The sequence below is a fragment of the Podarcis raffonei genome, chromosome 9, assembly GCF_027172205.1.
Source record: "Podarcis raffonei isolate rPodRaf1 chromosome 9, rPodRaf1.pri, whole genome shotgun sequence".
Lineage (NCBI taxonomy): Eukaryota > Metazoa > Chordata > Lepidosauria > Squamata > Lacertidae > Podarcis > Podarcis raffonei.
The window spans coordinates 20082785-20096886 of NC_070610.1; the positions used below are offsets into that span (position 1 = coordinate 20082785).

The window sequence follows — 14102 nt, forward strand, 5'->3', positions numbered from 1 at the left end:
GCAGAAATAGGGGCTTGTCAAGCACCTGGCAGGCCGCAATAGGCGGCTGGTGGGCTGTGTTTGCTTTCCCGGTTGTGGAGACCTGTCTTAGATAAACACTTGGGGTGGGGTGGGCGGCAAGGAGGAAGCAACAGCAGTGGCTGGAGTCTGGAAATCTACAGCTGCTCTGCAACTGAAACAGACATTTATTTATTTTTTGCCACTCTCTACAGATTCCTGAACCGGCAGATGGGTCAATTCCACATTCCTCACAGGGCCAGAACTCCCCACCGCTACAGCGAATGGTTCTACGTAGGACATCTCAGGAGGGCTTTTCCCCCAGGCCCCATGCTTGACAAGCATAAATACTCTATTGTGCAAACTTTTACCTGATGGCGGATCAAGGTATCTTTTGTGGCTCCTGCATGCCAAGAATTGGTATGATGATTTCTATCATGTGAAGGGACAATCTTTTGACTTTAGGGGTGGCCCACCACCGAAACCATAGGTCCTGAAAGACCTATATTGCCTCCCAGTACGTTTCTGAGCACAATTCAAACTGTTGGTGCTGACCTTTAAAGCCCTAAATGGCCTCTGCCCAGTATACCTGAAGGAGCGTCTCCACGCCCATCATTCACTGAGGTCCAGCTCCGAGAGCCTTCTGGTGGTTCCTTCACTGCGAAAAGTGAGGTTATACAGAACCAGGCAGAGGGCCTTCTCGGTAGTGGCACCTGTCCATCAGATGTCAAGGAAATAAACAACTATCTGACTTTTAGAAGACATCTGAAGGCAGCCCTGTTTTGGGAGGTGTTTAATGTTTGATCGCTTTACTGTGATTATGATTATTTGGTTGGGAGCTGCCCAGAGTGGCTGGGGAAACCCAGCCAGATGGGCAGGGTAAAATAAATGCTTCTTCTTCTTAAATGGGAAGTTAGCATTGACATGGTGTAAAAATGGGCAGTCTGTGGCACTGCAGATGCTTCTGGATTCCAGCTCCCATTAACTGCATCCAGCATGGCAAATGGCAAGGGATGATAGGAGTCCAACAACATCCCAATAGAGGTTCTCCATCCAGGAACGGACTTTGGTAATCTTTCATAATACGGCGCCCTGTGTGAGGCCAAAATGTGGCACCGCCAAATGGACCTTCTCAATTTTGCATCACTGACAATGCTTACAGGAACATTCCTATAAAAATATTATGTCTTTAGACACAAATCATTATAACCAGACCACGTACATTCAGACAAAAAGTTTCAGCCCTCTCTACTGAAGTCCTAAGCCAGGCTTGCATGACTTCCAACTCACCAAGCCAAATATGGTTCCTTCGGGGGGACTCAAGAAACCTCCTGTTTATGCTTCCAGAACCACAAAAGCAAGGCACCTTGGGAGCCACAAGCCATGAATTGTGGGCTCTGTTTGCCTTGGTGAGTCATCAGCCTCTCAGACCGACCACAAGCTAACTAGCTAGAAATGCCATGTGTGGCAATGGAACCATGAAACTAGGTTTGATGGGGGAGCTTTTTATTTATATAAATTATGAAAATAATAACCAAGAGGTTTAGTATGTGTGCACATCCTTACATTAGAGAAAAGCTTCCTAGAGATTATGCACCTTGGCAGAGAAAAGGAATCAAAGTGTTCAAGAAAACCAAACCTGTCCAAATATAGGATTTTGAACAAAGGAGTTGGACAATAGCAAGAGCTATCCTGCATGCTGATTTTCTTTTTTTTTAAAGGACTTTTCTTGGCTCCGTGTCAGTACCAAATGTGAATAACATAATAGAAGGAAACTCAGTTGCTAAACAGATAAACAAAAGGATAGCCAAGTGTTGTCTCTGCAAGTGCTATTAGCGCCACCGGTTGCCAGAGCAGCTGCCAATTAAAGCCTGTCTCAATCGCTCATCAAGAACATGCTTCGCACTGCTGTAACTTCCATCACTAAATAATGAACTATCACTATGCAGTTATAACGAACAGCTGAGGGGAAGAAGTGATGCCGAAGTGTTCTGGCAAATCTGTTGGGACACAGTATCAACAGATTTAACTTCTGTCAGATGCACTGAAAAAATGCACCTATGTGCACCTGTGCAGTGACTTCAGCTCCCTGATTCTGCCTCTTACTTACCTACATAAGATCTGTCCTGCCTTTCCCCAGCTGGGCACCCTCTAAAAGCTTTGGCCTGTAACTCCCACCATCCCTGACTAGTGGCCCCGTTGACAGGGGGTGATGGGAGTTGGGAGAGATGCAAAAGAGAGATAGGCTGATCTATCCTATTTGGAAATACCGCATTTTTCGCCCTATAGGACGCACTTTTCCCCCTCCAAAAATGAAGGGGAAATGTGTGTGCGTCTGTCAGGGGCTCAGGAGCAGAAGCACAGGGGAGAGAGGAAATGGAGAGCGAAGGGGAGGGATCTGAGGGGAGCGTAGGGGAGTATGACAGTGACCCGAGAGATTCCATGAGCTTATCCAGCGAATCAGAAGATTCCCAGAAGGGGGCGCCGATGGTGAGGGCAAAGGGGGTCCCAGGGGGGACGCACCAGAAGCAGGGGGCCAGCGGGGACTCCCAAGGCAGCAGCGGGGGATCAGGACCAGCTCCCCCACCAGAGCGCAGTGGGGGGGAAGAGTCACATGTGTCAGGGCCAGCGTCTCCTCCAGCAGGGAGAGAAGATGAGTCAGGGGTGACCACGCCCCAATCGGAAAGTGGGGAAACGGAGGGGAGGTCAGTTCCAGCTAGCCTCCCCGAAGGAGGGAGCAGTGACACAAGTGTAACGGTCAGAAGGAAAGTGGGAGGCTCGGGGCGCGCGCCAAGTTCAAATGTACAGGCGCGCGGGACAGCAGGAAACCCGGATTGGGAGCCAGGTCCTAAAGCCCGACGGAGGGAGGGGGAAGAGTCAGGGGACTCAGCGTCAGAGGAGTCTAGGAAGGGAGAGACCCCGACGGGCAGGCGGACCCAGAGGAGAAAGGAACAAAGGAGGAGGTGGAGCAAGGCTAGAATCTTAAACTGGTGTCAGGGGGGAGGAGATTCAGATGGAGCTTCGGCGGTCTAAGGTTAGAGACGTAGCGTTGCACGCTGCGCTTGTGGAAGTGAAACTGAACTTCAATAAAGACTTTTATACTAAACAAGGAAGCAGCGTTGGTCTTCTGTGAGCTGGGACCTCGGGCAGCGCTGACAGCGTCCTATGGGGCGAATGCAGGCTTTCGCTGAAGCCTGGAGAGCGAGAGGGTAGCTATCCACAAACCTTGGGAGCCGGTCTCCCAAGGCTTGCGGAGACCTGGCTGCATCCCGAAGCCTGGGGCGTGCTGTGCAGCGGGCCCCGGGCTTCAGGCAGTTATCTGCAAGCCTGGGGAGACCGGCGCGACTTTTAGGGTGCACCTAGTTTGGGGGGGGGAAATAATTTTTTTCCTTTATTCCCCCCCCAAAAAAAACTAAGTGCGCCCTATGGGCCGGTTACCGCAAAAAATACGGTAACATCGATGGGCCTAAATCACTTTAGAGGAGCAATGACACAGAAAGCAGCACTGTTGCTTACCTTCATATAGCTGAGCGTATTGTGGAAACCCTGCTGCCCGCAGCCAATCACAAGCCTCTTTGGCCTCAATCTCTGGAAGATAAAGAGAAGACAATTCATAGTTGAGATGTGCAAAGCAAAATGATTCCCCCCTCCTATTCATTTTTTTTTTTAAAAAAGAGAAACTGTACTTCAAAAATATGCATATATTCAGCAGTGACCTTGGAGAAATAGAAATTATTTCCCAAGTGCTATTATTTCAAGTTTTGATTTCACTGTATATTTTCACAGCTTAATTCTACTACTTAAGAACGCTACTCCAGATGTACCTGAAGTGACACCTTAAATTTTCAATGTGCTTAATGGCTGCAATCCAGAGCTATGCATTGGTGCTAGCGCAGTGCTTTCATAGAGCTACAAAAGTAAAAGAGGTGCTTTTCATTGTCTTTTGGGGTACCTGGGTTGGGTCAGAATTGCTGGCTCGCAACTTCTTTGCAGAAAGAAACCTTGGCAAAAGTATATATGTATTTTAAAAAATTAGATAATGCCGGCTAAATTAACACCACTGAAAATTTCCAAATAAAAATGAGTAGCATTCAACAAATCATTTCGCTTTTGATACCACGATTTTTCAGACTGAAATACTTAGTGAAGCCAATACCCAACCTTTTTGCGTCGTGTAAATAATACCGACAAACCTAAACCCTGAGAACAAGTGGCACATTGTTTTACATTTGCTCAACCACACGTTCGCTACCCAGGTTAAAAGTGGAGGAAGACTGGAGGTCTCCACAGCATTTACGAGTGACTCGGTTTACATACCGCTTATTTGCTCCAAGTATATATATTTTTTGCACTTCGCTCCTTGAAAATATACTATTTGGCAGGCTACAGCCATTCACAAGTATGCACTGGAGGCCAGGAGAAAGGGAATACGTGCAGATCGTTGAGTTACATGCTCTGTTTTCTTATCAAGCATGCCAACACGTCTAATTAATTTGGGTTCTGGTTCCAGGATACAGACGAAGGCTGACAGGTAAAAAACTTGGATTAGCTGAAGAAAATAAGAAAGCTCCAGTTGACCCCTCAGGAGCCTTGGTTGTACTGCACCTCTCACAAGGTCCCAAGTCAGAACTTAATGGAAATTTAAGTTAATTCCAACAGAAAGGCGGTGCAAAAGAAAGAAGAGAAAAGGATATTTTTGCTCCCTTCTAAACTACGACACAGAATGCCAACTGTGCCAGCTATTGGAGACGCAGCTGAAAGGACTCAAACCCACACAGGGCATCTGAAAATGGCAGCCAGACATCTAATGGGGGTTCTGCCCAGGAAACAGTATTTGAGGGCCTCTCTGTGGGCAGTTTTAGCTATGCTCCTAATGGAAATCTGACCTCCCCCTGCACTGCAGTTGGCAACCGGAGCTCCCAACCTGCACCCTGCTATTGCTGTCTATGAGGGGGGAAATACAGTTCCTTGGGGGTGGGGTGGGTGCTTTAAAGGTATGATGTGGCTTGTAAGTAATGCAATTTATGCACCGTGTAGTTTGGCCCCCAAATCTGGGACCTTGGGCCGTTTAAAGGTTTCATGGTTGGGCATATTTGCTGGTCTGAGCATCTGAGAGAGACCTGATCTCATATATCCCCCTAGTCTTGCTCTCTCTATGTACCTTCTCCTCATATCAGTCTCAGCTAAGAGCCTCAGGACCTAATTTGGCCCTTCAGGCTTCTGAGATTCTTCTCAGGCCACACTCTCTCTTTCCAGACCTGCTTCGTAGGTTCCTGAGGTATTTTTCCTGAATAGAATGTGCCCTTAGATGCTGATCATGCATTCATGGCTTGTGTAGAAAGTAGTCCACAGGTATGTCACAAATATTGCTTGGCTCACTTTTGTCTCTAACCCTGCCCAGCACTGTCACATGACCTCCAGGTTGCCCAGAAGTAAACATAGCTGCCTGCCTGACGAAAGTTCACCATGTCTGCTTAAGGCAGGCAAGACCACCATTTACGAAGCCTTTCCTTCTCCTTCATGGCAATGCTACAGGAAGATCAAATGAAATCAAATTTTATTAAACGGTCACAGACCAGATTAACTCGTACAGCTAGTCAGCAAAGCATAACACCGGAAAAAACAAAGGACAATTTCAATACAGATTAGGCCATAACAGCAATTTAAAATTAGACAGCATAAATAAAATTAAGTATTTGCCTTCGCCTGCATATTGGCATTGGAAAGCTCTTGTTTCCTGCGCCTAATAGCGGCTACACAGAATTTGGCAACATTAATCGTAATTTCAGGAACCTTATCTTCTACCAAGGCTCTCATACGTTGGAGTTCTGGTTCATTTTTAAGCTTTTGTAGAACTGGGGCAATAAGGGTCAGGCGTAGATCCTCGTAGTAACTACAGTGCAGCAATACATGCAGATTTGTTTCCACTTCCGATGAGCCACATGGGCAAACACGTGACTCATATGGTTTGCCCTCATATCTGCCTAGCAGCAGGGCAGAGGGCAGAACGTTAAATCTGGCCAGGGTAAAGGAGTGTCTGTACTTAGGTATTTGTACTACAGGAAGACTTTCCATGGAGAAGATAACATTACTCTGGAAGTGTAAATCTGTATTTTTTTTTCTAGCAAAGATACATGAACGGAAGCCATCAAGGATCTAGTAAACAATGGGTGGATCTTTGCTGGAAAATCTACATGACCTTTCAAGTATAACAATGGTGGTCTTCCATGATATTAATTCCAGCCACATAACTGGGGCCTGTTCCATTATTTTGGAACAATTCCTAATTATGCACACATGGGCCAGTGCGGAGGGGGTTAGGGAGGAGCAAAATATGGGCGGGGGGAGGAAATATGGCAGTAACCAGCTTCAGGCCTGATCTTCTCTGAAAGTCAATTAGGCTCATAAACAGTTGAAGCTTCATTTATCTCAGAATGGAAAATCATAAAAGCTTCCCATGTTAGAGAGTTAATTTTTAAACAAACAAAACAAAACACCCAGCTGCCAGTAGCAATTTTTTACAACTTGCTTTCTTATCACATACTATTATTTATTGGGTTTACAGCCCGAAAATATTTTTAAATGACTATGGCTGCAATCTTATACAGTGTTATCTAGGAGTAAACCCCAGAAAAACCCTGCAGGATTTACTTCTGAGGAAATATGCATGGAACGGTAGAGCGGGAAGGGACCACAAGGGTCATCTAGTCCAACCTGCTGCAATGCAGGCATCTTTTGCACAATGTGTGGTTCGAACCCACAACCCTGAGATGCTCTACTGACTGGTTGGGTTGTAAATGTATTGACTAAACTGGGCAGCCAGACAAACCAACCAACCAACCAACCCAAAGACAACTGGCGGGTAAGATGACATGCAAAACAAAATTGGTACTTTTAAAAAGTTTCCCCCAAGTCTTAGTTTGTATACAAAGCAAGAATTTAAAATTTGTTTACAAATATTCCTTCAGTTCCACGAGAAATCTTTTCTGCTCAGAAACGTTTCGGGTTAATAAAGGCACCTGCCACTAAGATTCTGGTAGGGAACAATTAAACTCTTGCTGGTTATATCCATCCTTGGCCACTTTTAGGTAGGATGGAGGCAAAAAATGTATGACCCTTTTGCAAGCTACATTGATCCGATCCGATTGCTGCAGTATTAAGGAGCAATCCTATGCACAAGAAGCTGGCATAAAGTTACGCAAGATCCAAACCCCGTTCAGCAGGGGCAAGTCAGAACAGCCCCTGTTGCCATACCCGCCGCCTGAGATTTCACAAGCCTGCCTGCCTCTGCCTGGTAACCCTTCACAGAAAGAACTTTTAAGTCATCTGCCTTGCTTACTAGATTTTTGGGCGGTTACACAAGGGTTCTGGAGAATCCTGGAAGAACTCACAAGGCTGTCTTGAGATCCCATAAGATCTTGGACAGCCTCACAAGATCTCGCGAGAGCTCCCAGAGCCTGGTATGCAAGGTTCTTTAGCCCCCTTTCTATTCATTTATTGGTGACCAGCGTAAAGCTGCAGCCGCATAAGTAAAATCAGCATAAATTGAGATCCTACTGTAGGATCCCATTCTGGATTGCCAGATCACGTGACCAGGCTGATCCAGCCTAAATCCCCATACTGCACTCTTTTTGTGTGCATGAAGTAGCACTCCCCTAAGCAAATCTTCCAGCTTAGGAAGAGAGATTTGTTTTCCCCTCAGGAACAAAGCAGAAACAGCTCAATTTCTCCTCCCATGCCCTCAAAAGCAGGTCTATATCTTGAAATAAAGGCCAGCTTCTCTGCTATATGGCTGGGTACCATTACATATGCTTCCTATGGCACCATAAGTTTCCAAAACAGACACTACGAAAGGAATTCCTAAGCGTCTCTCACTTTTTCTTTCATTTGATAAAGTCTTGGCTATCAGGTCTGACACCTAAAGCTTTTCTTTTTTTTAAAAAAGCAGCAACAACTCCCCCCTCGAGGCAAACAGAAACTGTGTATTCAAAGTCCTGATTATCTGGGTTGATCTGTGTGCCTGAGGCTACCCTGGATGGACTGCTACTGTGGTGAATCCAAGTAGTTTTTGCTAGCTAGTCCTCACTATCAACTCTATGATGCCACCACTGTCCCTGCACTCATCCTCTGCCACTTCACAAGGAGGCTAGTATTCTCCTGATGTTGCTGGATTACAGCTACTAATAAAAGTTAGGGTCCTGCAACATGCTGGCTACGCCTTCCTTAACTAAGATGTGAATCTAGACTTTGCCAAAGCACTGAGGGGAGAGGAAGATGAGAATTGATATACAGTCTGCTTTCATTGCCCTTGCTTTCATTGAGATAATGGCTCTGTATTCTGAAAACTAAATGCACACCAGGAGGACACAAAATTTAAACATTGCCACAAAGGCTTAAGATGTGATGCAAATAAACATAATACCTTTGTCTCATTGGTTCCATCTCTTCCACACACTCAAAGAGTGTATTTCAGAGTGTGTCATTCTATCAACCAGCCAGGTGTTCCTCAGTTACCATATAAACTGTGCATACTTCAGTAGTGAAGTCAAACTAATAGACAGATGCCTCCACTGAGGCCTTTTCTCTCTATTTCTTGCCAAACATAATTAAGACATATTCCCCCTTCCTTCAAAGAACTTCTCCTCCCTTAGTTAGCAGTGTGTGGTGTTTTCCAGGAATCAAATTTGCTTTCTAGCAAGAAAAAGCCTGGATGGCAAAAAGAAGAAGGAAGAATTAAATTCACTCAAGCGTCCCGTGATGATATAGCAAACATGACTGAAAGAACAGTATGCCCAAGAAGGGGAAGAGCTTTTTGCAAGCTGTGGATGATGAGAAATGTGTTCACTGGATAAATTAGAATGCAATCATGTTTAAACTATACTGTGCCTCCAGAAACCACAAAGAATACATTAATTTTATCTTTTGCATTTATATTATGGCCCTTGAGAGCCATCTGGACACCTCACACAATTAATCACAGCTAAAGATAATTATATCCAATCAAAAAGGATTGAGAAAAGAGTCCTTATTAATTAAAAATATGACATCCTACTTAGAACTAGGGGCAGAACGGAGGTCAAGTGTGAAATTTAAAGTACATGAATGAAGTAAAGATGCAAAGAACAGGCTTTTGGAATCCATTTTGTGGTAAGAAGATCATTATTTTGATCTTTTGCCTGCCTTCGGGTAGGGAACAACCCTTTTATTCATCTACTGCACACATTTCCTCAATGATTCCACTCTGCAGCCAAGGTGGTACAATCTTGATGTGACTGTACCATGTAAAAAATTTCATGAAGGTTGCTTGTCCGAATGCGCCTGTCTGTCCATAAAAATAATGTTCCATGTTTGAGTATTCAGAGGGCCAGCTCCATCTGAACCAAGAAGGAAAGCATTTTGGGAGGGCTCACAGTTCTAACATACTATCTGGTTCAGATGTGGTTCAACTGGCCCAAGTGGATGGGACTACTTGCATGAACTTTGGAGTGGCTGCTCTCACCAGTGGAAATCTCCACAGGTCCTTTGAATTCAGAGAGCATTCTTGTCTCATATTACAATGCATTATAGACATACACTGTGTCACACGTACACTATACCCATGAGCAACTACTTATGAGGGTTTAGCCAGCTGAGAGAACTTTGTACCAGCTCTGAAGAGTTTGTTTCCGGAAACCAACTACCTAAAAGAAGTGGTGTGTCATCCCATATGTTGATTTGATATCAGGGGTCAGCAAACTTTTTAGCAGGGGGCCGGTCCACTGTCCCTCAGACCTTGTGGGGGGCCGGATTATATTTTGAAAATAAAAATAAAAATGAACGAATTCCTGTGCCCCACAAATAACCCAGAGATGTATTTTAAATAAAAGCACACATTCTACTCATGTAAAAACACCAGGCAGGCCCCACAAATAACCCAGAGATGCATTTTAAACAGAAGGACACATTCTACTCATGTAAAAACATGCTGATTCCTGGACTGTCCATGGGCCGGATTTAGAAGGCAGTTGGACCGGATCCAGCCCCGGGCCTTAGTTTGCCTACCCATGGCTTATATAAATAACTGAGAAAACCAAGGCCTACTTAACGTTTTGAAAGAGAGTAGAATATCAAAACATTTTCCTTTACATATACACAGTATAATATTCTCAGAAAGTATTACAAACACAGGAAACAAAGAATAGTAAAATAAATAAAGCATAGAGCCATTCAGAATAAGTTAAACCAAATGGGTGCTGATGAAAGGATATTCATAACAGTAGAGCATGTTATCACCTTATAAATTGGGTTGACCAAATATGAAAATATCTCTCAGCACCCAAGACAGATAGAATGAGAAAGCATGTGATGACACATGCACTTTGCTTTTCCAGAGGATTTGGATAGAAGTTGGATCTTGTAGAACTAATGTGATCCTTGAACAGCATATAGAGCTGAAAGAAGTGGGGAAGGCATCATTTCCCCAATTTCCTCCTTCAGCCCTATGCATTTTCCAAGAGAGGAGAAGACCAAGTCATGGCCAAGGGAGAGGTGTGGATCTCAGAGCTTGTGTGCACCAGGGGAAGACTTTGAGGCTGCCACCCACCTCCTGGATTAGAGGAAAGGGTCCCATCTCATTATATTCCTTCCCCACCTCAACATCAACAACACAGAGTGTTATTAGCCTGGAATAAAAAATAATAAAGGATGTCGGACTTTCAGGAGTACAAGGGTAAGTGGGAGAAAAAGAGCACAATCCTAAACCCTCTTGTTCAAATTCTGCCCTCCAGCTGTTTTGGGACTACAATTTCCATCATCCCTGACCACTGGTCCTGTTAGCTAGGGATGATGGGAGTTGTAGTCCCAAAACACCTGGAGGGCCAAGTTTGGCCATGCCTGCTCTTGTATCATGGGACTTAAGCAATTGACAGCAAGCTTAAACAGTTTAAATATATTTAAATATATTTCACTTTACAGGATGGCAGTACATTCAGATTTTGCCTCTACAGAAGTGTAGCCAATATGAATCTTAACAAGGATTTTGTTTTTAAATAGACTATGAGACTATGTTGCCAATTCCTGCTGAAGATAATCAAGTTGGCATTGCCAAAAACATAGGCGCACCTCTCTCCGATTTGTTACAGAAAACAGATTAGTAATGTAGTTTACTTCCTGTGTAAAGATAAAAATGTTACTTACGACTCTCTGGAATTAGCTGCTGACTTGACATGTACATACTGTTTTTTGTTTTGAAAGAGAACGAACAGAAAGATCAAATGGGGAGCTGTCTTCTTTGTCTGATCCTTAGTCCAGAACTATCAGATTTATTAAGAGTGAAAAATCTTCTAAAAGCCCAGTAAGAAACAAACAAAACAGGACAGCTCAACTTAACACATGATGTGAGGAACTTCTGATATTTGTAGTTCCTGCATGCAAGACACACACAAAGAACTCTCCTCCTAAAAAGGACTGGAAATAAGCCTTGATAAAATAAAAACTGCATCTTATTTAGGGTGAAGATATACACTTGATGACAAGCAAGTGGGTTTTGAGAAGATTTTTCACTAGTGCTAGTGTGTGAAAACAGTCAAGAACCAAGGATCCCCAGGCATGCACCTCCAGATGGTGGATACATCAGGAGCAATCCCTGATGCCCTGGCATCTTCACTTGGTCACATAACAGGACCTGACAATCAGCTGATTGTTCCATTTTGTGCTGAACGCTTTGCAGGCACAGGTGATCACCAAGTGGAGGTTCCTCACCAGCCCTACCATACTCTGAATTATAACTTTGTTAATGGTCCTACCTTAAAGATAGCCTAGGTTAAAAAACCCTGGTGAGGTTTTCCCAAGTGGGTCCATGGTGATGTTGTGCTCTGGTAACCTCAAGGTTAGATTACTGCAATGCGTTATACATAGGGCTGCTTCTGAAGACAGTTCGGAAACTTCAGCTGGTGCAGAATTCAGCTGCCAGGTTGCTCACTGGAGCAAGACGGTTTGAGTATATTACACCAATCCTGGCCCGACTGCACTGGCTACCAGTTAGTTTCCGGGCCCAATTCAAAGTGCTGGTGTTGACCTATAAAGCCTTAAATGACTCAGAACCACAATACTTCAAGGACCGCCTCTTTCCACATGAACCTACCATCTTCTGAGGCCCTCCTTCGTGTGTCTCCTCCTTGAGGGGTCCGGAGGCTGGCAACACGAGAACGGGGCCTTCTCTGCAGTGGCTCCCCGTCTGTGGAATGCTCTTCCCAGGGAAGTTCACCTGGCGCCTTCATTGTACACCTTTAGACGCCTGGCAAAAACGTTTCTTTTAAACCAGGCCTTTGCTTGATCTGATTTACATCCTATGCCCTTATAAAATGTGTGTTTTTTGGGGGTGGGGTGGCCTATTGGGTTGTTTATTATTATTATTATTAGGTATTTTGCAGTTTTATATCTTGATTTTATTCTTTGAACTGCCCTGAGTCCCCCAGGTGTATAGGGTGGTATATAAATTCAATCAACAACAACAACAACTTTGCAATGGTGAATTCTTGTTAAACGCATACTTTATCTCATATTATGATTAGAGGGTGCAGATGGCCTTGTTTCTACAACCTCTCTTCCTTGCCTGATTAAGAATATTCTAGTCAGAGTTGTAGCTATCATGGGGGGGGCGTGCTAGCCGGGGTTTTTTGCCCTGGGTGAAGCCTCCAGAGAGGCCCCATCGAGGCTCCCAGCCTGTATGTGTGTGTACGCAAAAGCGCGTGAGGGAGATGCCAAACTGGGTCTTTTGACCCAGGTGAAATAAAGCCTAGTTTCGCCCCTGACTCTAGTGCTCTGTACTTATGACAAGAAGATACAAGTTAGGAGGAACAGCCATTTCCTTCTCCAAGTGCTCTAGCTCACAGCATCCACAAATACAGAGAGATTAACCAGAAGCCAAGCAGGATCTTGTTCTGCCAGCTGAGCTTCAACAAGCAACGCCAGGGGAAGCCTGAGAGAAGGCGACAGTGGGCAAGCTTCATAGACAAACTCATGACCCTTCAGTGAGAACGGTATTTGGTCGAGTCCCAAATAATCAAACACTGAATTTATTTATTACAAGAGCAAAAGCAGAGCGGCCATCATGATCATAGCTGCAGGCCTACTTTTCACTGGAATCAAGGAGGCTTTCAAGTAGATGCACTGATGATCTGAGATATATTGCAAGCTGTCGGCCTCTCAGGCAGCTGGATAAGCCAGCAAGACAATGTGAGAGGGAAGAAAGCTCAGGTAAGAGCCTGTTCTCCACATCACATTGGCATGTTTCCCAGTACATCAGAGGCCTGAATGACCAAATGCTATGGTACAATTCATACACCCAATTCCGGCACAGATACTTTCTGTGCTGAGGTACTTCTCCCCTAACTTTCTCAGGCGTACAAGGGTAGCTTCATAGCTTTTAAACTCATGTGCATGTCAGAATCAATGATTCCAGGGAATCTGGACAGCTCCTGAAAGCTAAGAGCACGCATAAATAGACATAAGGTGCTCAAACTGGTGCAGGATTGGCACTACTTTTAGGCTGGGTATATTTTAATTGCCTTTTTCTTGCCAGGGGAGGGGAGAGGTGCTTCTGCAATTTTCTGCTTCGGCTGCCAACACCCCCCCCAACAAACCCCTGATTGGCCTAGGGTACTATGTTCCTCGACCTGGGAGGAGAATGGCAGCATTCGAAATATGCCAGGCAGCAAGCACATTTTGCACCTGGCTACCAGCCACGTGCAACCAAGTGAAGATACCTGGATGTCAGGATGGCGCCTGATGTCTCCACCATCTGGAGATGCATGCCAGGTGATCCTTGGATATCGCCTGTTTTCACACACTAAGAACACATCCTTTAGAATTCTATGCCTCATATTTTATCTGCACAATCAGAACGAATTTCAGGAACCAAAAAGTCCCATACGACTTTCGAGCAGTCTAACCCCAAATGACAACTAGACATTCTGTTTTGGCAAGTGTAACCCTGATCTGAGGAGCCATTTTACACCTAGCTTATATATTTGAGTTTTTAACACTGGGTCTAGGGCACTATGTGCCTCGCCTTGCTGCTCCGTAACAGTCAGAACAATGTTATCGGACCAATCCTGGAATAATGA

The 14102-nt window shown here is 44.7% G+C and overlaps 1 protein-coding gene across 3 annotated transcripts in view; it reads right to left on the reverse strand.

Annotated features, from left to right (window-relative positions):
• DLC1 (DLC1 Rho GTPase activating protein) overlaps positions 1–14102 on the reverse strand; it is a 123428-nt gene that overhangs the window by 27105 nt on the left and 82221 nt on the right. For all 3 annotated transcript variants that reach the window (XM_053404320.1, XM_053404321.1, XM_053404322.1), the window contains exon 2: positions 3514–3585. In XM_053404320.1, the coding sequence (XP_053260295.1) occupies positions 3514–3585 (72 nt within the window). The remainder of the gene's footprint in view (positions 1–3513; positions 3586–14102) is intronic.